This window comes from Oreochromis niloticus, linkage group LG18 (assembly GCF_001858045.2).
Source record: "Oreochromis niloticus isolate F11D_XX linkage group LG18, O_niloticus_UMD_NMBU, whole genome shotgun sequence".
Taxonomy (NCBI): Eukaryota; Metazoa; Chordata; class Actinopteri; order Cichliformes; family Cichlidae; genus Oreochromis; species Oreochromis niloticus.
Window position 1 is genome coordinate 30,975,035 of NC_031982.2, and position 23,664 is coordinate 30,998,698.

Below are 23,664 nucleotides of genomic sequence, written 5' to 3' on the forward strand. Positions count from 1 at the left end.
TTTTAGATTGGTGTAACTGGCAAGCAGCTGAGTGTCAGAGTTGATAAGCTTCATTTACTGCAGGCTCTTTAATAAACAAGCATGGCGAGCTTTTAGCTTACAGTACAAACTCTGCTGAAGGAAACTGAAGCAATCTTGAGTACCCTGGGACTGAGAAGAGAAATGGCGATAAAAAGAGTTGATCTGGATCAGGACACATTCTCTTGTTCGATCTGTTTGGATCTATTTAAGGATCCGGGGACTATTCCCTGTGGACACAGCTACTGCATGAACTGTATTAATGGCTTTTGGGATGGAGAGGAAAAGAAGAAAATCTACAGCTGCCCTCAGTGCAGACAGACTTTCACAGCGAGGCCTGTCCTGGTGAAAAACATCATAGTAGCAGATTTAGTGGAGGAGCTGAAGAAGACTGGACTCCAAGCTGCTCCTGCTGATCACTGCTATGCTGGACCTGAAGATGTGGCCTGTGATGTCTGCACTGGAAGAAAAATGAAAGCAGTGAACTCCTGTCTGGTGTGTTTGGTCTCTTACTGTGAGAAACATGTTAAGCTTCATTATGAATGTCCTGCATTTGACAAACACAAGCTGGTGGAGCCCTCCAAGAAGCTCCAGGAGAACATCTGCTCTCGTCACGATGAGGTGATGAAGATGTTCTGCCGTACTGATCAGCAGAGTATCTGTTATCTCTGCCCTGTGGATGAACATAAAGGCCACGACACAGTCTCAGCTGCAGCAGAAAGGACTGAGAGGCAGAGAGAGCTGGAGGTGAGTCGACAAAACATCCAGCAGAGAATCCAGGACAGAGAGAAAGATGTGAAGCTGCTTCAACAGGAGGTGGAGGCCATCAATCAGTCTGCTGATCAAACAGTGGAGCACAGTGAGAAGATCTTCACTGAGCTGATCCATCTCATCCAGAAAAGAAGCTCTGATGTGAAGCAGCAGATCAGATCCCAGCAGGAAACTGAAGTGAGTCGAGTCAAAGAGCTTGAGGAGAAGCTGGAGCAGGAGATCACTGAGCTGAAGAGGAAAGATGCTGAGCTGAAGCAGCTATTGAAGCAGCTCTCACACACAGAGGATCACATCCAGTTTCTACACAACTGCCCCTCACTGTCAGCACTCAGTGAGTCTATATGCTTTATTACAATCCACTCCTTTTGTCTGCAGCATTTTGACAGAGTGCAAAGGGCACTATCAGAGACCAGAGATATACTGCAATCAATTCTAAGAGAGAAATGGACAAACATCTTACTGAAAATCACTAATGTGGATGGTTCACTACCAGAATCTGAGCCAAAGACCAGAGATGAATTCTTGAAATATTCATATGAAATCACACTGGATCCAAACACAGCAAACAGATACGTGTTACTATCAGAAAAAAACAGAAAAGCAACATTCATGACGGTAATACAATGTTATCCTAATCATCCGGACAGATATACTGCAAGAGGTCAGATTCTGAGTAGAGAGAGTCTGACGGGACGTTGTTACTGGGAGGTGGAGAAAGGTTCAGGAGGTGCTTTAGTGGTGGTGGCATACAAAGATAATAACACTGAAAAAAGATTTGGAGAAAATGACAAGTCGTGGGCTTTGGGTTTTTACAAACATCGTTATGATTTCAAACATAATAATATCACCACTCCTGTCTCAGGTCCTCGTTCCTCCAGAGTAGGAGTGTACCTGGATCACAGAGCAGGTATTTTGTCCTTCTACAGCGTCTCTGAAACCATGACTCTCCTCCACAGAGTCCAGACCACTTTCACTCAGCCGCTCTATGCTGGACTTCAGCTTAATAGTCCCACAGGAAACACCGTAGAGTTCTGTATGCTTAAACAGGGAAGAGTTACTGAACAGAAACAGAAAGTCCCCAGGTTTCTCAGCACTGAGGGGTAAAAGCGATATATTATGCTTTTCATGAGTGCCCCCTGCTGTGCCCCTGGTTGAACTAAGGCCAATTTAGATAAAGAAATAGGGATTGGCCCTGCCTGTACAGAAGCACCACCCACCTGCTTTTTAATCCTTCTGCTAACGAAGGAGTTGTTCTAAGAATTAAAATATGGAGATGGAAAGAAGAATAACAGGTACCCTTTAAAATATTAAACAAGTCACAATGTCTGCTACAGAAAAAAAAAAAATAGAGTAGAAATAATGAAGACTCTTTAATGAAGTAAAAGGATTAACAACACCCAGATTATAAAGTACTCTAGGTATTGAGTTTTTCTACTTTTCACTTCTGATGTTTTTATGTTATGTTTATGTTCTATTTACTTCTTGCTTTGTAAATTTTTAAATTGTGTCTGTTTTTACAGTTTGTTTTAAATTAATTGTTATTATTTTGTTTTATTTTAGCTTGATTTTGATTCACTTAGTTTCCAGACTTAAGTTTTATGGCTATTTGTTTCAGTTGAGTTTCTATTGTTTGAGAATGTTTAATTTTCAAACTACACTTGACTGTTTGTGAGATGTAGACATCACAGGCTCAATAAACACATGTACAAATTCCTCATTTTGGTTGATGCTTTGAGAAATTTAATAAAATGTTAAAGATTTTACTTTTTTGTATTTTTTGTAAGTTGTTATATTTTTTGTTTTCAAATGTTTCTTCATTTTACTGAACTTTCATAACCTTGTCTATACTCATCAGTATCTTGTACTAAAATCATTAATTATTCAAATCAATATTATTTATTGTCATTAACTAGAACTGAAAAGTGTAAGTAAAACACGATAACGTAGAGTAATTGAGTACAATGAGCCTTTTTCATTGTTTTGTTCATTTTGTTTTTTAAATACTCTGAGCTTTTGTGTTTGCTCTCCTGGTTTGCCATTTATCCACCAAGGTGGAGGTGCTGGTGCATTCCAAGAAAATGGGTAAGAGCTGTAGTCTTCCTCACTCAATCTTGCCTCGTTAAGTGCTCCTTGTCCTCTTGCCAGCCCATACAGGTCTTCATTGGGGAGCTGCGTCTTACGGGAGTGTATTATCTCATACATGGTACCTATGCCCAGGTGAAGTATCTCCCATATATTGAGTGCTAGACAGAGCAGAGAGACTGTGTACATGATGAGGAGAAAGATTGTCTTCTCAGTTGGCCGTGACACAAAGCAGTCCACGGTATCAGGAAAGGGCAGGCGTCGGCATTTGTAGGTGGCAGGAACAGAAAAGCCATAGAGGACGTACTGACCATAGAGGAAAGCAACCTCCAGCAAGGAGCGCAGCAGGAGTTGGAAGACATAAAAGTACATCAATCCATCCTCTTTGATACGATGACGCCCATCATGGCGCACTTTGGCTTTTACTTTTCTATTACAGCTGCCTCCCTTCTCTGCTTCACCATCGTTACTCTCCACCTCTGCCACTTCATACATCATTGGATCTTCCTCGTGGTCATCCTCAGCCTCTTCAATGTCCCTGTGCTGCTTTCTGCATGCAAGATCGTGCTCCTTGGGTTTCTTTTGGGAAAATCCATTCACTCCCCCACTTTCTGCCTTCTCCTCTGCCCGAGTAATTTTGTTGACAGCGTAGCCCAGGTACATGAGTGAAGGGGTGGCCACGAGGATAATTTGAAAGACCCAGAAGCGGATGTGTGAGAGTGGAGCGAAGGCGTCGTAGCATACGTTCTCACAGCCTGGCTGGAGTGTGTTGGAGACAAAATTGCTTTGTTCATCACTGTAGACTGACTCTCCTCCTACAGCTGTTAGCACAATGCGTAAAACAATGAAGACAGTGAGCCAGATCTTGCTCACAAATGTAGAATGGTTGTGGATTTCTTCCAGCAGGTGAGTCAGAAAACTCCAGCTCATGGTAGTGGTGGAGAAACTACAGCAAGAGGCAACATACACGTCCTCTTACTCCCTGTGGAGAGAACAGAAAGCTTTGGGTCATGCATGCAACTTAAAAGGCAAATATCTACATTGATACATTGAACACTGAGGTGGTTATGTCATCTCTATTCGACCTGCTAAGTGTAACAAAGTCAGAGACAAAAGAAGAAACTAAATGTTTACTCCTAGGAATGGCTGCTTCTACCATAGCGGAGTATGGATGCCCCCACTCCCACGCTGGCCTGTGCTCCAGTTTCTCACTTTTGCTCCCTTTTAAATTCTTTTCCCAGTCTTTTCTATGACCTGAACTAAGAAGGAACATCATTACTTCTACTTCTATCAAACACGGTTTAGGGAGTGGTGGCACACTGTCTTCTCACATCTGAAAGATTTAACGATACCTTCCCATCAGCCTTTATCTGTTCATGCAAAGTTTCATTCAGATTGTCTCCTCTTTAACAGTGGGGTCAATTTTCATAGAGAAACATATGCTATGATCTTCACTGTAAGTTTATACAGCTAGTTAAAAATAAAATAAAAAGTAACCTGTAGTCTAGTAACTACTGTTCATAAGCCTTGGTTTTGTTCAGCTTGTGATGTTCCTAAGACGGACACAAGTCTTGCCAGTCAGCAAATGCTTCTAGGCACTTCTTTGGGCAGTTATTTTGAAGTAGCATCTAAATTCTCTTTATATATATTTATATAACCATAGTGTACCTGTCTTGACTTTTTCCAATAGGCAAACTAATTCTTTAAGCTAGAGGTTCGTGCCACATCAAACTGTGCGTCATAGTGAATGTTTTGACATCTTTGAGTGGATGGCTCATAAAGTGACCCTGAAATACCCTGTGTGCTTTGCGTCTTAAATGCAAGGTACAGAGATAAGAAATGCTGAGGGTTTAATTTAGTTTAACTACACTGCAGTTGTTTTTCTTTGGGACAGCTACGTATTCATTATTTATTCATGTAAGTTAGCTCAGACGTGTTTTTCTTATCACTGTTTCCTTCTTTTTTATTCCATCCTCATTTCAGTTCATGTATTGCCCTGACAAACCTGCCTCTTGCTTCTTTGATCTTATGAATTCCTGTTTGTTGTTGACTTATTGTCTCTAGGACACAGTGTGGAAGCATTTCCTGTTCTTCTATCTACATGCCAGGGCAAGGGGTTGTTAGTTACATTTAAGATAATGCCTGGTTTGAGTCCAGGTAGGGAGCATGGGATGCATGCTTTTAAAAGTTAAACAAAAAACAAATCAACAACTCTAAAATGTATTTTTTAGTTTCTTAAAAACTAAAATGCCTCTAAGCTGAGAAACCACTTGGAACATTTAGATCAGTCAGTTTAAAAAAAATAAAATAAAATAAAACAGCTTCTAGTGTCTCACATGTTTGCTTCGACTTATGAATGATTTTTATTTCACATCACTCAGCCCTCACATTACCCAAAGCAGAAACTAGGATTGTGGTATTTATCTTGGTGGAGTAATTTAAACAGCCTTAGAGCACAGGATCAGATTCATTTAAAAAGCCAGTTAAAGGAAAGCTGACAGGTTTGTAGTGATTTTAGAAAATATTTTCACATATCCATGTTTATGTTTTTAGCTCCTATAACTGTGCCTTGCCTAGCATGAAAACAAAACTGTTTTTCATAATTAAAATTAAAATAGTAATATTTAAACCTACTAACTTGGTTCTTAGTTGCTACAGAAGATGTGCATATCAGAAAAAGGATTTATGCTAAATTTGCTAATGCTAATGTTAAAATGAGATGTCAAAGTTTCAAAGAGGGTTTTCTGTTTTTTTGTGGTGGGGGGTACTGTTCACAAAATATATTGTACATACTTTTTAAAAACATGAATTATTACAAACAACATTTGTGAAATAATAGTAGTATACAACCCTGCAAAATAATCGGCTAAATCTGCAACCAGGTAACCGAACTTGTTAGCAAACCTCTGTAACTTGCTAAACAGGCTAATCTAACAATATAGCTTCTTAATCAAAACACAACAAAATTGTAAGACAAAACAGGAGAAAGTAAAGTGTCATGGTCTAGTGCCCTACTATTCATTCCAATCTTTTAGTAATATTTCCCTCAAAACAATTTTCACAGTTATCATCATTTATTGTAGCCACCTCACCTTTTCTGGTAGACTTTTGCTGGATCAGCATTTGAATCAACAACCAGCAAGATGTGGTACTCCCAGTATGTAAAGAAATACAGTCTTCACCACCAAATTACAGCACAGTGGAGCACAGCTCTTACTGTTTTAAATGTAAAAGTAGCTCCAGTAGGTGGAACCAAATATGGAGGGAGCTTGGTTGTAGCAGAGGAAGGCAAACTGGCTGAAGCGGGAGGGGTATCTGAGCACCGGGCATGCGAGTGCCTGTGTGAGAGAGACAGTATGTAATGAATCATAAGGCCAAATCAAACAGCAGGATTGAAAGTGAGAATCAGGAACAGATGGAAGAGTACCAGGACAGGTGGAGGTATGCAGGGGAGAGAAGGGGAATGAAAGTCAGCAGAAGGAAGACAGAATGCATGTGTGTGAATGAGAGGGAGATAAGTGGGAAGATGAATATGCCAGGAGTAGATGTAGTGAAGGTGGATGAGGTCAAATATCTAGGGTCAGCTATACAATACACAAGAGAAGTGAAGAAATGAGTGCAGGGAGTGGGTGGAGACGAGAGTCAGGCATGAGTAGTGACAGCAGCAAGATTGAAAGGAAAAGCTTACAAAATGGTAGAGAGACCTGATACAATGTATCGTGTGGAGATGGTGGCACTGACAAAAAGACAAGAGGCAGCAGAAGGTGTTAAGATTTTCCCCGGGTGAAACCAGGATGGACAAGTTTAGAAATGAGTACATTAGAAGAACAGAGGTTAAGATGTGTAAGGACATGGGCAGAGGAAAGATAGTGGCTATATTAGACAAAGGATATTGTAGACGGAGGTGACAGACAGGAAGAAAAGAGAAAGCTCACTGAGGACGTTCAAGAATGTAGTTAAGAAGGACATGCAGAGGGTTGGTGTGACAGAGGAGGATGCTAGGGATAGGGGGAGATGGAGGCAGATGATCTTTTGTGACGACCCCTTTATTGGGAGCAGCTAAAAAAAACAGAGTAAATGAATAAGTAATGTCTCTGTTAAATCACAAATTAACTGTGATTAACTAATTTTTTTTTAAAAGGCTAGAACCATGGAGTCTGCTCTCCTCCAGAATATCCTGAAGAATAATGTCCGGCCATTAGTTTGTACCCTGAAACTCAAGAGCACCCTGGCTATGCAATAGGACAATGATCTGAAACATACTTGAAAGTCCATTAGCAAGTCTCAATGATTAAAAAAACAAACAGAATCAAAGCTTTGGAGTGATCTACTCAAAGTCTGTACTTTGATTAAGATCCTTTGGTATGACCTTAGACAGGCTGTGTATGCTGGAAAACCCTCCAGTCTTGGGCACGTGGGTGTTGTGTCTATACCTGGACTATAGCACAGTGATGATGTTAGATGCAGAGGGAGGAATATATACAGCCACTGTGTGAGAACTCACAGGGTAAATAATATGATAAATACTATGGTCAGAGTACCAAAAACATATAGTTCCAAATCTGGGCTAAAAAGATGCTCTTCAGTGTCGATGTGAGCAGGGTTACACCAGCAGTTGTTAACAAGAATAGCGGTCCCCATTCTTTTCCTTTTACCACTGGTGGTGCTGGGGGCTTCCCATGTGTTTGTTTCTTCTTCACTCACCATGTGTTTACACACCTCTCTGCATTTAATCATTAGTTATTCATAATCTCTGACTCTTTTCCACAGCATGTCCTGTCTTCCTTTCCTCACTCCCAAGCAGTCGCGGCACATGAGCCTGGAGGTTTCTTCCTGTTAAAAGGGAGTTTTTCCTTCCCACTGTCGCCATATGATTGTTTTCCTTTTTATTATTGTAGAGTCTTTACCTTATAATATAAAGCCCCTTGAGGTGATGTTTTTTGTGATTTGGCAATGAAATTGAATTGAATAGACTGATGTTTGCAGATAGCATTGTTGAGTATGGAATTATTTTTCTGTCATGATGGATGATTACATCCACTGGTGCACAGTAGAAGTAACAGCTCATGAATGATGAAATACTTCATAATGAACTCAATTTAAAACTCTAATCATATTTAGCAAGTTAGATTGATATAAAATATAAATCAATAAATGAAGGAGTGACTTAGCTCCAGCTGTGGTGAACACTTTAAAGATTCAACAGTTATATAGAGTTTGAAATATATTTTAATGCAGAACATTAGTCCATAAAGGTTTACAGTATGTACATATACTGTAGTATTACTACTTTTATATAAGTATAGGGTTTATGATAGGTACTTCTTCCTCAGATGTATAAAGTTGATAATCAGCATTTGATCAGAGAATTTGTTCTCTGATCTCTAATTTTACTAATAACCGCCTCTAAGTACTAAGTCGGAACAACTCTTCAGTATTGTTCTCTTTATGAACACTGTTAAGATTTCTAATTACACAAATATATAAACTTATCAATAAATGTACAAACTTTTAAACAAAATTGTGCAAGAAATATTGAAGCAGTGACAACAGATAATTGTGTGGCATTTCCCTGTAGTCTGCAGGTCCAGGACTGGAGACGGGAGTCATCGATTTAAAAACTTCATTGTCATTGTAAAAATGAAAACAGGGCAAAGAACACACGGTCACTCAATAAAATTAAGTTTAAAAAACGTGTACACACACACACACACACACACACACACACACACACACACATGGAAGCTGAGTCTGATGGACGTGGAGAGGGCGATGTCCATTCCTAACCCACTGTGTGCGGTTATTTAGGAAGTCCTTAATCCAAAGGTGTGATAGAGTGTGATAATTCTATGTCCAACAGTTTGGTCATCAGTCGGTGGGGAGGACAGGATTAAAGGCAGAGCTGAGGTCTCTAAAGAGAAGCCATGCTTCTGCTCCAAGTGGGACAGAACTGGTTTTGGTTGAACATGGGAGAAATGAAGGACATGATGTGGTTCCTGGTGAACTTGTTGAAGCACTTCATTACCATAGGGGTCAAAACTACTGGCCAGCAGTCACTGAGACTGGTGATGACCTATTTTTCGGGCAGATGGACCTGACGTAGAACTTCGGGCAGGGTGCACTGAGACAGAAACCGACTGAATATCCTGATAAAGATCCCAGCTAGCTGGTCTGCACAGTCCTTCAGTACGAGTCATGACATGCCATCAAGTCCAGCTGCCTTCCGAGAGTTGGCAGCACACAGCGTGTGGATGGCTCTGTTGATGGGATCTGGCTGCCTCTGGTGATTCCACCTCAAAACTGTGCAAAGTAATAGCTCCTTGGTTCAGATCCTCTGGTAGTGGGAAATCACCGAAGCTGGTCATGTACAACAGACACAACTAAAGTTAATCCACTGGTTAGCTGCATGAATACCTAGCACACATAACACGCAGCAGCTACACAATACACTTGCACGATAGCGACAAACAAAACTGTTTATCAGATGAATGAGCTTCTTACCACAGACGGGCACATTTTATAGTTGTTCATATTTTGAAAAATTAAGTTTACTCAATTCACTACAAAACTACTTTTCCTTTTTCTTAGGAACAATTCATGCTATTTGTTATGTTGATTTTTTAAATCATAAAAAGTATGTATTGTACAACAAATTAATGGGGCAGCCGTTGTGAGGCTTTAAAACTTTGAGTGGCGGTTGTTAGTATTTCCAAACAATAACTGATGTTATGTTATGTCTATTGCTTTAGATTATTATGATATGTTGGTTTTTTTCTTGCTTTTTTGTGAAGCACTTTGTTATATTTACGTGAAATGTGCTATATAAATACATTTTGCTTACTTAAAATAAATTTAAATGTGTTAAATATCAATGTGAAATGTGAAAAAATTGATTAATTTAAATGCAAGTTTCTGTATTTGTTGTTATCATATTAACCACCAGAGGTCGCTGCGTTCTTGTGCTGTTCTCTCAAGCTCAGGTCACTTACCTTCATATCCCAAAAGTATATGGACACCCTTTCTGAACTTTTAAATTGTGTCTGTCTTTTTACAGTTTGTCAAAATATTAACAACTAATGAAAAACAATCTGCATGATAATTGTAACTTAATCTGTCATCTTTGCGATGAACTGAAACAATGATTGTGGACGTGTTGTTGTACAACATCAGTGTTGGACTTCTCTAAGGTCTCTTGTGGCTAAATGGGTGTAAATTCCTGCTCCCATGTTCAATGTCTGCATCTCATTTATTTGGTTGTTTTTAAATTTGGGTGCCTGGTAATAATATTTGTGGTTGTATCTACATACTTTAGGCAAAGCATTGCAGCTCTTCATTTAGCCCTCTGAGAAGTTAGAAATCACATTATGCTTATTATGCTGCATGATGTTTTAACTAAATAAATAAATAAATACTGATCTTTAAGTGTATATTTTATTTATTTTTGAACTGCCAACAAATGTATTTCAACTGATTTTTCTATCATTTTCAATTGTCAAAAATATGAGCATGTATAACTTTGATTGTTAATGTTATCTCTTCCTTTAATAGATACTATTATTACATACATGTTTTCTCTGCACTTATCTTTATTATTTCTGATACATGATATGACCGATGCTCACTGATATTTGAACTGGATTTAATTACCATGATTCTCTTTGTCTTTTTAATGCTAATTAATAAAATCACAGTTTCATGTATAAAAAGTGGTGACTATTCAATTTTAAAATACTGTTTTTGTGCTAAGACATTAAATTTTTAGGACTAAATACACATGTCCAGTATTTGCTTGCTACTGCAACTTAGGTGTTCAAGTAAAGTGATTTATTTCTCCTTTACTGTCTTTGAGGTCAAATACATGGGAAAAAATTTTGTGAACCACATGCAGCAAGTTTTTTTTTTAACATGTAGTATCTGTTTTTGTATTATAACATCTCATTGTACTCAGTTTTTTAGATTTTAATTTATATTTAACCTTTATTTAAACTCTTTGCCTATTTTATGATCTAGATAAAAGTGTAAGATAAAAAGGCTAAATTTAATATTTACATATTGGTCACATATTCAAATATTGGCCTCACTGACTGATACCTGTGGAAACTTGTTTCAGCCTCTGACCTAACAACTCGAAATTTCGTCTAACCTTTGCTTGTTTTTTTTACTCTCACACAAAGGGGTGTTCTTTGCTCTTTATATCTGCTATCATTGACAAAGAGCTGAAAGATTTGAAACAGTTTAGTTTATCTTTTGATTTGACACTACAGTATGAATAAATACCAAACAAATAAACAAACTCGGATAAGTGCATCAGCTACTGGCCAAACTGGTATTTTAAATACCTGCAGTTCCTCAAAATAAATCTCTAAAGTTTCCCTTGCTTTACGAACGATCCCCCCCTTTTTCTTACGCTTTTATTTTATTTTGAAAGCACTTTTCCGGTGTTTTCTCTACTAATTCGCTACATGATGTTTTGGATGTGGAATATTTTACTATGGACGCTGCTTGAATGACTCTTCACTACCAGCCCTTGAGTATTATTTAGTGAAAGTTGGACACGAAGATCTGAATGATGTCTCATCTTTACCGTATGTCAGGTTAATGAAAGACAATGTCGATATTGTTGTTATTGTTACGGGTTTGTTAGCCGCTAGCTGTATGGCCGTTAGCCATTGTTCTTTTCAAAATAAAACATTTTAATCTTCTACACATTATATTGTAAACCCCACATAAAAAAACAAAACAAACAAACTGTGAAATTGTGATCATTCAGACGGCCTTTCTTCTAATTTGCTAATTTTACTGTTAAGAATTTATTGTGTTTGTGTTAAGCAGACCGAATTCAATATTAGAGTCACATGTTCAACAGTGATTATATATAGAGGCCACATGAATATACACAGAAAACATTTTTTAGATGTAATATACAGTTAACGGGATTCCGTTGTTTTGTTTAATTTATTTTTGCAATATTTGAGCCGTGTGGAGATAATTGTGGAAACATGCATTGGTCAGTAAAGTTACTACAAGCTATATTATCTTAAATAGTCTAGAAAGCCCGAAATGGCCATTACATTTAACAGTTATGAAGTTGTGTTTCTTGGAGTTTTCTTACTAAAATTGGAGCTTTTATTTTGAAGTGTTTCCGGATTGAACCGGGTTGTTTTCAAAACAGCGACAGACAGCAGCTGAGCAGCACTGCAGTGATCTGCAGCTCTGTCTCTGCTCGCTGTCTTTGGTTCTCCTCGACGACTTCTCCCAGTTTCCCTGATTTTTATTCGTTCATGTTCCTCTCCAGGAATTTGCACCGAAAGATAATCCCTAAATGCCAGCCCCCCTCGCCCGCTGGGAGGACAGCTGGTGCAGTGATAACATTGGAGTCGGGGTTGCCCTTGACTTGGGCAGGACTTAGGAGGAGGAGGGGACGACGATCATGCAACCTGATGAAAGAAGTTACATTATTGTGGCTGTGTGAGCTGCATCGGCAGGGCTGTCAGGGATGCTCTGTGAATTAATGTCATCCCTGCTCCCGGTCCAGGAGCACCAGCGTCCTGCTGAAACAAGCATCTGCAGGGAGCCCTGGCCCCGGAGCTCCGCTGGCCGAGCCGAGGAGGCCTGAGCGGTCTCCACCTCCGGATTATGGTGGATGGTGGCAGAAGGCAAGTGTGCATGACAAGATAAACAAACCCAGAGCTGTCTGCTGTCCTGCAGCAGAGATAAAGTAGAGGCTGTAAGCGTGCTTGTCATTGTTGCTTTTTTGGGTCTCTTTGTGTGAGTAGATGTTCCTATTAATAATAGATGTGATGGCCAGCAGCCCCTGAACTGTAAACGTGTTCTTTGACTGGACCGGCTTGTTTTTTGAACCTTTAAAGAAAGTTGACTGAAAATGATGGCTGACCACGAGGAAGCAGAGCTGTCCGAGTCCCTTCAGAAGGAGGACGGGTTTTCCAGTGAGGTGGAGGATCCAGGTACGAACTTCAAATCTAAAAGTTTGCCTACTTTAAGTGAAGCTGCACCTCAGGAGAAAACCTTACTGGCGAGCTCAGCGCGGATGTCCATAACGGCCGAGGAGAGCACAGAGTTCATCCAGATCCCGCCCAAGACAGAGTCGTTCCAGGCCGAGTCCCCGACGAGAGGGGACTACCCGCCAAAGCCGGGGAAGTCGGCGCTCAATAGGCCGACCTCGTACATGGAAAACACGGAGATCCGAAGGAGTAAACACATGGCTAGGAGGAAGCCCCCGGGGTTTTTCGCCGCCAGGCTAGCTCAGATTCGTCTGCCCAGTCGGAAGCACCTTGGCGTCATCTTGCAGGACTCTCGCTGCTTCCTGTTCTGCATGTGCTACTTGACGTTCATCCAGTCGCTCATGGTGTCTGGCTACCTCAGCAGCGTCATCACCACCATAGAGAAAAGGTACAGCCTGAGGAGCTCCGAGTCAGGCCTGCTCGTCAGCTGTTTCGACATCGGGAGCCTCCTGGTGGTCGTCTTCATCAGCTACTTTGGTGGGCGGGGCCAGAGGCCTCGCTGGCTGGCAGTGGGGGGCATTTTCATCGCTGTGGGTGCTGCCCTGTTCTCCTTACCTCATTTCATCTCCCCGCCCTACCAGATCCAGGAGGTCAACTCATCTTCAGCCAACGAGGGCCTGTGCATGAATAGCAATGCCAGCAGGGATCGCATTGATATCACTTCCTGTCCCAGAGACCAGGAGGGCAACGAGCACAACCTATACGTGGCGCTGTTCGTCATCGCTCAGATCCTGGTGGGCATGGGGTCCACACCCATCTACACACTGGGGCCCACGTACCTGGACGACAATGTGAAGAAGGAGAACGCCTCGCTGTATCTAGGTAAGAGTTTGGGGGAATGTTTGGTTAGTTTTTCCTGCCCACCTTAAATATGGAGCAGTTCTGCTGGGATTTGTACATGCATCCACCACCAGCATGGAGGCCAGTAGCAGCACAGTGGCGAATTGGGCATCACTGGCTCACAGCAAGACAGCGCTGTGAGACTTTTGCATGTTCCCCCTGTGTTTGCGTTTTGCTCTGGCAGATCTGACAAAACTACAGACACTATGAAAGATGGATGTAGCCACCATGATTACTAACCAGACTTCCACTGGTTTGTGAAATCCCATTATGAAGCCTCAAGTTGAACATCATTTCACTGTAAAAACGCCCACCTTTTCCCAATGAATGCACCCACGATAATCCTCTAGAGACTCTTAGAATGACTAAAATTTCCAAATTGGGCTTAATGTTTATTCAGTGGGACCTTAGATGAGTAACTGAGTCCATAAGCTCATCAGGACAGAGTTTTGAGAGGTCAGGTTGGAGGGTTGTTCTCCTATTAACTTCTATACAACTAGAAGTCCAGCTGTTGGCCCCTACTGGCTATTAAGAAGAACGCAGGTTTAAGTTTAAGGCATTTCCGCGCTGGCTTCACCTTTAAGACGCAGCCGCTACATCCATGTTTTATACTGCCTGTGCTCACCACTCAGCAGCCGTACTGGCCCTGTCCAAAGTTTTAATCAAGTTTTAAATTAAGAAAGTCCATTTGAAATTATGTTAATTTTAAATAAATTAATAAAAAAATGTGAACTGAATGAATCTGGAGTTTTAGAGAACTGTAAAATTAAAGTGAATTAAGGTACTAAAAGGCAAAATAATGCTTTTATTAGAAAACAGTAGTTTCTTTTATCTTAATCATCTGGTTTTAATAATAATTGTTTTATACTTGTACTACACACACAAAGCTACACACCATGATGGCTTCGTTCATGGCTATGTTAAAGTTCAGTGACTTTGGCTCCTCCCAAAGGAGATCTGAACAGATATTACCGTTAGAAAGACTGTAAGTACATTTACCTACATGTTTATTGTAAATGGTCTTGACCGGCGGTGCAGTAACACAACTAGCCCACATGTTTTCCCAGTTTGGCTGATGATTGGCTCTTTTTAGAGGCAGTGATGGGACAACCGCCATCTGGAACCATACATACAATAAAATGGGCAATAACTGACCTCACCTGATTAATGCTGGGAAAAACTATAATGTCCAAACCCTTTACAACCCTATGTAAAGTAAAAATATCTTGAATCAAAAAAATCATTATGCATTGTGTATTTTTCTCTAATAGTTTCATACATTACTTACTGTGTGAAGAAACCTCCACAAAACAAATTATAATCCAATTTATATGACCCAAAGAAAACTATGAGGTTTATAAACACATCTGGTTTATTAAACTAAACGACTAAAAATGTTACAGTTTAGTTGATCTCAGCACTGCACTGAAAACCTACGAAGCACAAAGTAGTTGACTTTACCAGCAGATACTACGACACAGACATAGAATTAGTGTCAATTCTGCTTATTGTTCTTTGTTTATCTATAAAATGGTTAAAAGAGCTATTAAGTAATATCCATGTCGTGTCTTTTGTCCAAGCCTAAAAGTTAGCTGAAGTTCACATTCATGATCAAGAAAAGTGATCGAGTAATGGATTAAATAGCCTGAAGAATGGCTGGTTACACGTTGGTTTGTTAGGTTATGTGTGTTTTATATGCTTCTTTTCCTCCAGTCATTACAATCCAGTGTAACAGCTGTGAATTCACTGTGGCTGCAGCTGCTTCTCCACACTGATGAAGGACTCTTAGAGCCTCTTTAAAACCTATAGCTGTGAAGCTTTTGTTTTTATGTTATTTTTTGGTGACGCAGTCATAAAATGAAAAAAGATGTGCGGAGTGAAGAGATGTGCTACAGAAGATATTTTAATGTTAAATACTGAGCTTTATTATAAAAACCTGAAGTTGTTGATCTTAGCCACGTCTTTCTGTGAAAAGCAATCAGTCCTCCCACCTGACTCCCTCACAATGAGCTGATGTATTTTAAATTTAGAGTAACTTTATTTGTTAAGTTTATGCAATTTTTAGCTTCATATTATGAGAACTTTATTAATTATATTCCTTCAAAGTACATGTGGTGAGCCAACCATTTCAACCGTAAGTGTAGCAGATAACTACATAAAAAACACATTTAAGCTAAAAGTAAAAAGAACTGTCAAAAAACTGCAAGCAAATCAGTTTTAGTCTAAATCTTATGTTTGTTCAGATTCGATCAATGTCATGGGATAGATCATAGTTTCAACATAGTTTCAACATCAGAACTTCACATATTTCATGAGTCTGGTGTAGAGGAACAGAAACAAGCTTTCATAGCCTGGATGTCAGATCTGTTTTCTGATATTTCACCAAAGAAAACTTAAAAAAGTTCAGTTTAGGTCAATTTTCCCGGCTTGTATCTGGTCAGAACCAGTGTAGCATCGGAAAGGTCTCTCCTTTTTGACAGCAGGCTAATCTTCTAGTGATTTCTTCTATCATAACAGGCCATCAGTAGGCTACGTAATCCCCGTTAACTACATTCACTTTGGGTTAGCCGACTGTAACTAGAGCTTTGATTTCAGATATTAGCTGAACAAAAAAATCATACCATTTGCTGGGTTAATTTTTTTCTTTTTAGAAGTTTCTTTATAGTTCTTTATAACTCATTGGCCATAGCTTATATTTAAAAAGGCTTAAAACTACAAACTCCAAGGATTATGAAACCTTGAGGCGGTGAAGAATACTAACAGTGTCTTCCAAGTTAGCCCACTGGTTAGTTTAGGGCAATACAAAACATTCAGTTTGTGAGCCCTGGCTTAGAAAAGACTTATCAGATGTTGAAGGTGTTGGATTATTATTTTTCTTTTTAAAGTGGTTTTAAATTTTAAATTAAAAGACAATATCCAGTCTTATGGGGAAGCACAGCTGGATCTGCATCTGGCTGAGTGAAGAGCATTAGTGATGTCCAGCAGTTGTTGGGCGATGATTGGCTTTTCACTTCATCCCAAAAGTGTTAGATTAGGGAGGAGAAAGACCAGTTAAGCTCATAAAACTAAAACTATTTTTATATTTAGATACCTGCTCTGTGACAACACTGAGCCAGTTGTTCATTTCATAGCATCGTGGCCTACAGACCACAGACTTGGTCCAGAAAGTTCTGCAGCCAAATGGGTTAAGTAACCCCCCCCCCCCCCCCCTTTTCACATGCTTCCCCAGAAGTTCTCGCCCCAGTAGCCTCAGACAAGGTAAAGCCTAATTAAACCGCCAAATGAGAGCTGAGTTATGAAAGGGGTGGGGGTGGGGGGTGGAGGGAAGAGGGGAAGCTCTTACATGCATTCCTGTCATTTGGTGGTGGGGGCAAAAAAATGAGAGCCTCTGTACCCAAGTCTTGGGTACAGCCTGAGCTCTGTGTTCTTTTTAGCTGAAATTGAGAGGCTTTTATCAGTGGATGAGCTGGATGGCAGTACACTGTCACCTGGATCGTGATTGGATGCTTTCCAAGCACGCAAAATGTATAGTAAGGGAAAAGTTTCAAAATGAGCTCTATTTGGCTGCATTTTGCAAAGTGCAGCCTGTTGGTCTTCATTTCAGGGGGAAATAAATTTAATGAAAAACAAAGCAGAAATTCCAAAAAAAAAGACTCCTCAATAGCTCCTCAGTTTGTCTTAGAAAGAGCAACAACTGGTGTTGTCTTTTCTGCTTTTTTTTAATCTATGCATCCATTTTCTTAACCACTTGTACAATTCAGGGTCACAGAGACTTGCAGCCTTTCCCAGCTGTCACAGGTTAAGGCAGGGTAAACCCTGGACAGGTCGCAGGGCTAACACAGAGAGGCAGTCAACCTTTCACGCCTGTAGTGTCTTTGGGAGAATGCTGAGTACCTGGACAAGGAGAACCCAGACAGGGACATGGAGAACATGCAAACTCCAGAATGGCCCCAGGCGAACGGGAGGTTCAAACCAAGAATCTTCTTGCTGTGAGACAACAGTGCTAACCACTACTCCACCGTGCCAGCAACATATGGTGCTGAGAAGGGGAAATTTAAAAATTAGTTGTGTTAGAAAATTGTAAAACAGGGAAAAAAGTGAATTTCAAAGTTAAATCAGAGGTATCATACGATCCATAATATTCTTATTAAAATATAAATATGTCAATATTTTAAAATATAGATACATTATTGTTATTATTTTCTCTTTTTGAATAGGAATATGTACAAAAATCTAACAAAACAAAAACAAAAAAACGTTACCCACATTCTCCCCTAACTGAATCGGGTTTGTCTGGCAGAACCCAGTTGACCAGTAACCGTTGGCATTCTTTTGTGATGGCTTAAAGAAAGCATTTGTTCACAGCAGCGAGCAATGGCTGGATGTGACAGAGCAATGCAGAGCAGGGCAGCGTATCCTCAGTGAGCACGAGGTTGGCTGCAGAAACACGGCGATGTGGTCGGCTGGGTTAATGGCAGCTGACAGCTCCTTCAGTTACTGGAATGAGGACATGGGCTGTTTAAAAAAATAAAAGTGTCTTGTTTTCAGTCCTGATGGTGAATGTTGTGTGTAGGTTTACATTACCATCACCTGGTATTATATAAGTAAGATGCTGTGTTACTGGGAGACAGAATCAGAATGTTTTGCTCCTGTAAAATCTTGACTTCTACTGGTTTTGCTTCAGTGTTTGATTTGCAGATTGATAGCATGTCTGCGTCAGTATGCTTAAATCTTGGACACTGAGAATCCTCCCAGTCACTCCCACCACTGGATTTCTCTCATAAGTTACAACTAGTTCACCTCGCAGTTCCCAGTGAATGCACAGGAGAAGGAATGGGAAGAGACTGCAGTGTTTTTCAAGCTTTGTAACAGTGGTCAGCACGTGCACAGATTAATTTACCTGTTAAAATTTTTAATCTGTTAATTTCTCAACATGTAAACACAAGCAGAATGAAATGTTGCTGTTGTTACACAGTAACGGTTAAAATTAGTGTTTTTCTTTTGTTTTAAATGCAGTCCAGGTTTTCTTAAATATCACATGTAGTCATTTTGAGGCTTTGTTTGAAGGTTTGGCTCTCTGCCTCTCTCTTGCATGAGTTGGGATCTACTCTGCGTCTGATATTGACCATGGAGAGTGAGCACAAAGGGCTGACTGTACTCGGATAGGCTCTTACGGTGCTTAGCCTACTTAGGTTATTATATTAGTGACATGAGATGAGTGGAGACAGATGATATCTTTGCTAAATCTGAAGCCATACTGTGAATTCAGCTATCCAAATAGATCACAGCTGCATTTATCTGGGCTGAAGATCTAACTCTGCAGACATAATTTTACCAAAGCAAATTTGGTGAATCTGAACTGAAATCAATCTGTGCCACATGACAAATTATTTTCCTGATTCAGGGCGTCACTTAGTTTCTCAGGGCTCTTAATGGTCACTTAATGGGGGGGAATTTTAAACTGGAGTTTCTAGTAAATCTTAAGTCCGACTGGCATGCCCATTGGAAACTGGGCCAGCTCGCAGCAACACAATGCAACGTTTTCTTTGAGTGTGGCCCTGACTTGTAAAAGGAAAAAAAAAAGCAAGGTCTTTCTGGGACAAAGATGGGCTTTAGCAAAAGTAATTTGTTATTTAGAGAGCTGTAGAACAACTGGATGTTTATAAGACTGCTATTATCTCTGCTCACAATAACAGTACTTCTTGTTCAAGTACATGCTTTTAAAGATGGACTTCAAAGAGGAAGCTGGTATGTAGTGATTGTACTGGGGCTCTCACAGCTCGAGGTCAGCACCTTTAGCCTGGACTCCTGGGCTAAAGGTGAAAGAAAAGTGAAAGCCGTGATAGGTAGCCGGTAGACCTTTCACCTTAGAGTTTAATAAAGCTTAAAATCCATCCCAGAACACACAAGGCTTTAATTTAAGAGGATAAAACCGTTCATACTCTCAAACTTCTGGCATGTAGCTTGTTCATAAACATTTTTAAGTTCACTGATGAGTGATAAGGTGATGCATCTGGACTGAGACGAGGTAAAGCCAGGGGAGGTCCTTGTTTTTGAACATTTATCACTGTCTGCTGTAAACACACATTCTGGTCCGTATTGGCCCGTCTTTGTGTTGGCCTACATATGAGATCACGCCCAAAGGCAATAACAGACGACCATTAGAATAATTCAGGACAATATTGCTTTGTAACCCCAATAAGAGGCGCTCTGTTTGGCTGCCATGCGAGGCAGAGGGCCACGCTGCAGCCACTTGAAATTTTAATGTGCCAGCTCAGAGACGCAATGTGGTCCTCTCTGGGTGTAACGCTGCTGCCATGTTTGGCATGCTTCGTTACGTTAGCGCTCCATGCATATGACCTCAGACCTGTCGCCTCGCAAGTTTTTTTTTTCTTTTTTTCTTTTTTAGGGGCAAGTAAAATCAGTGTTATTTACAACCATGAACTGCCAGTGTGACGGTCTAATTGGATTTAAGTTCACAGTAGATTAAATCACTTATTTTTGGCTAGACTTTGGTGCATCCACACCACAGGAGACAGATTTTTGTGTCTGAGTCTGCATACACCTCCCCACTGAATTGTCTCAGGATCAGGATTCGTTTGTGATATTATCTTAAAACCATCGGGAAATATCTCTGTTTTTTTCTTATGTCTTGTTGTTGTGTAATTGTAAAGCTGTGATATGAGGCGTCCAGCTTTATGGTATCTGGTAGTGGGGAAAAAAAAACAGTCAAAACCACATCTGGATCTAAAGCAGATGTAATTCACCTCTGGTAAAATTTCATCCAAATCCTTCCATAACTTTTCAAGTTATCCTGCTAACAAACAAATAAACAGCAAAACATAATAAATCAACAATGCTCCCTTAGTTGAAAAAAAGCAGGATGTAGTAAATATGATACAAAATAAAATTAGAAAATATTTTAAAAGTTCAATAAACACCATTTAGAAAAAAAATTAGAATTGTCTGGCAATTATTTTTTTGTTCAGGGTTTACAGGGTTATCACCACGACACGTGACATTTAAACCTTTTAAGATTTAAAGTCATGGCTTCCTTCTGAGTTTTCTTATTACTCAGAGATCAAGCGTAAAAAAACTATCATGGCAAGTTTGTATATTTTAATGCTTAATACAACAGGACTGTATGTAAGACAGCATTTAACTGTTTACTCTGTCTTAATAAACAGGTAAATAAAATAAAAATGGTATCAGTCATTACAGTGAAGCTACATACGGTATGAATGTGACGTTTCCAGTTTTTAGCTTTAGACGACCTGATATTTGGGCTGCGAATTACATAATGAAGCAACCATAAAGTGTCTTAGTGAGGTGTAACCAGATCAGCCCCAGTCAGATCAATCCCATAAGTATAAATATGTTTTATCACAGGATAAATGTGATCACTCAGAACAATTTGTATTGATTGGTAGTTCACATTCCCTCTAAGAGAGCACCGACAGTGCCAGCCAGACGCCCCCCCCACCCCCACTGCACAACAGAGTCACCTGAGCCCCTCACTGTTTGTCATCAGGTCTATATGTGGTGCATAAACACTGCTTCCTCACAGTGAGGTGCCAGTCAGGAGACGCAGGCAGAAATGATGAGAAACAACGTAAACAACATTGTAAAATAACTGTTGAAATTAGCTACCGTGCCTTATTTAGCCTGATGTATTCTTCCCATCGGCATGATCTGCATTTGTCACAGTAAGTGGTGAAGTTGTGGTTAAGGTGGAAGCGATTCAGAAGCATTAAACTAGGCCACCACGAGTTATGGTGGTTAGCCACTGAATAGAATAAGCTACATGTTTAGGTACTGTGATCCATTTAGTGCTTTGAGGTATTAACTTTACTTTACACTGAGTCTGTATGTCTAAATTAAAAAAAAAGGATGATTATAGCGCTCTTTGATTATACCTGAAGATATTTACAACATTGAGAAGAAGAATGTTGAGTTTTCTGCTTGGCCTGTAAATCAAAGAATTAACGAGCCAGCAGTTCATCTTAAAACTGCTGTGAGTTACTTTTCTGTCAGCCAATTGATTCTTTCTTTGAAAACTCATCAAGCTCCAGGAAAAAGCAACCTGTAAAGTGAGGGCATGAAACCCTCATGCTGTCACAGCTTGAAAACACTCGGGTTTCTAACAAAACAGTTTTTTTTTTCCTTGGAGGAGCATCAGATGTTCTTAAAAGCTGCTTCAGCAGCGTTTCACTCTCTGGCTTTGAGCCACACATGACACGAGGGTGGGTTATCATGTTTCTGGGTTTGTGTTCTCAAATATTGATCTGGTCAGCAGCAGAGACAAAGTGAGAGGAAGGATTTCGTGTTATTTACCTCTGAGGGCTTTCTTTCTTTTTCTTTTTAAGTAAGAGAGGAGCAAGGTGCTTAAGCAAACAGGCAAAACAGGCAGGGTTGGCAGTTCAACACTACGCTGTTATATACCATAGACACTCATGGTGATGGGTAATAAATGGCATTCAGTGCTGTATAAATCTGTTTATCCTGCTTGAGTTGTGTTTGCAGCTTAGATCAGACCAGGTGTACAACACAGGGCCACATTTGGCTCCAAGTTTGTTCCTGACCTGCCCGTGTTTGGCCAATGAATCGCTGTTACGGGGGTGAACACGCGGAGATACAAAAAAGAAGGATTTGAGGAGGTAGACCTCTCAAGGTGAACGTAACAAGACGAATCGAGGAACAATCTGGAAATAAAAGTGCAGGAAATGTTTAAAATGAAGAAGCGAGCAGTGACTGTTTGGTTTTTGGTGAATCCACATTTGTGATGATGTAAAAAAACAGCTACCAAATATATTTGTTGATCACAAATCGTATCAGTAAACTGCTTCGCAATGAATTTGGGGGCTTAATGCAGCCCCAGCAGAGTGGACACTGTTCACCTTGTGTGGATGTAAAGGTTAGATATAAAGTAAACTCAGAGGCAGGTGCATTTGAAAGTCAGTTACTTTACTGCAGTTTTTGAGATTCATCTCATCCTTGCCTCCACACTTCTTATAAAGAGATGACAGGAAATGTGCGTTACTGACTTCTTTTAAGCCTTTGTAGAGCTTTTTTCTCGGTTCTTTACAATTCCTTATAAGCCCGAGTAAAGGCCTGCAGCTGGAGCTCCTCAAGCAGGAATCAGCTTCAATGCTCTGATTAAAATCACACTTCAATGACAAAAGCGTATAAAAAGTTTGCTTCCTGCCCGTTTGAGTCTCTGCTGTAGCTGAAATGCTGCCGTCGGTGTGTTAAGGGAATGGCTCATATATAGGGCAGTAAGAAATTCATGTGGTTGATGCTATTATTTTACCACTTTGGTGTCAGGCTGTTCTCTCGGATCAGGTCTGGTTTCCTGCTGTTGTGTTGCAGTGGAATGAAAAGATCATCACCAGGGGTTTGCGTTAATACCAGGCTGCAGTTTACTCGTCTCTTTTTTTTTTTTTAAATGCAGAGGTAGTGGGAGACTGACCGTCAGGGATTAACAGCAAAAACCACAAACCAGTTGGTGTGCTAAACCTGTCTGTGTGTGTCTGTCGGCTACGTTTACTGTGGGTTTTATGTGTGGTCATTTTCTAAAGGTAACAGGTTTTCTTATCAGCAATTTTAAAACGGTTTAATTAAATCTTTGACTGAAAGTTCTGCTATTTCACAGAGGGGAACTCCACTTTTCTGTACTAAGATTTCCAGAGTTAAAGAGTGGATACGTTGGTATTTAATGATCCACTCTGGGATCCAGGTGCTGTCCTCACTTAAATATTTTAAAAGATTTGAAGCCAGAAGACCGCTAATGCTGTAAATCCCAGTCACGCAGCCCGTCAACTTTACTTAAAATTCTAGTGGACTTCCCAATATTTCATGAAGGCCAGGTTACACTGCCTGTTTATTTTATCTGCCCCAGAAACTTTGAAGCTTTGCACTTTGAACAACCATA

The 23,664-nt window shown here is 40.1% G+C and overlaps 4 protein-coding genes across 6 annotated transcripts in view; 3 read left to right on the forward strand and 1 right to left on the reverse strand.

The window, feature by feature from the left end:
- Positions 1-23,664, forward strand: part of LOC109195563 (tripartite motif-containing protein 16) — a 1,176,058-nt gene that overhangs the window by 501,829 nt on the left and 650,565 nt on the right. The window lies entirely within an intron of this gene.
- Positions 15-837, forward strand: LOC112842867 (E3 ubiquitin/ISG15 ligase TRIM25-like; the record flags this gene model as incomplete). Its single annotated transcript, XM_025900357.1, has 1 exon — positions 15-837. A coding segment is annotated over exon 1 (675 nt), but the record flags the coding sequence as incomplete, so codon positions are not given.
- On the reverse strand, positions 1,509-12,106 carry LOC100693118 (gap junction gamma-1 protein). Its single transcript, XM_019347827.2, has 3 exons — positions 11,984-12,106; positions 5,964-9,228; positions 1,509-3,853 (listed from the first exon to the last, which is right to left on the reverse strand). The coding sequence occupies exon 3, from the start codon at positions 3,799-3,801 to the stop codon at positions 2,695-2,697; it is 1,107 nt and encodes a 368-aa protein (XP_019203372.1). The 5' UTR covers positions 3,802-3,853; positions 5,964-9,228; positions 11,984-12,106; the 3' UTR covers positions 1,509-2,694.
- LOC100693652 (solute carrier organic anion transporter family member 5A1) overlaps positions 11,289-23,664 on the forward strand; it is a 52,800-nt gene continuing 40,424 nt past the window's right edge. Inside the window, exons 1-2 of one of the 3 annotated variants that reach the window (XM_003458062.4) lie at positions 11,289-11,465; positions 12,167-13,715. In XM_003458062.4, coding sequence (XP_003458110.2) covers positions 12,755-13,715 — 961 coding nt within the window. In that variant the 5' untranslated portion in view covers positions 11,289-11,465; positions 12,167-12,754. Of the gene's footprint in view, positions 11,466-12,166; positions 13,716-23,664 lie in introns of those variants that run through there. The other 2 variants (XM_005463037.3, XM_025900321.1) reach the window with 2 other exon arrangements.

What these genes read in the sequence shown, in the direction of transcription:
- LOC100693118 (XM_019347827.2), bottom strand. Translation starts at nt 3,801, where the DNA reads ATGAGCTGGAGTTTTCTGACTCACCTGCTGGAAGAAATCCACAACCAT.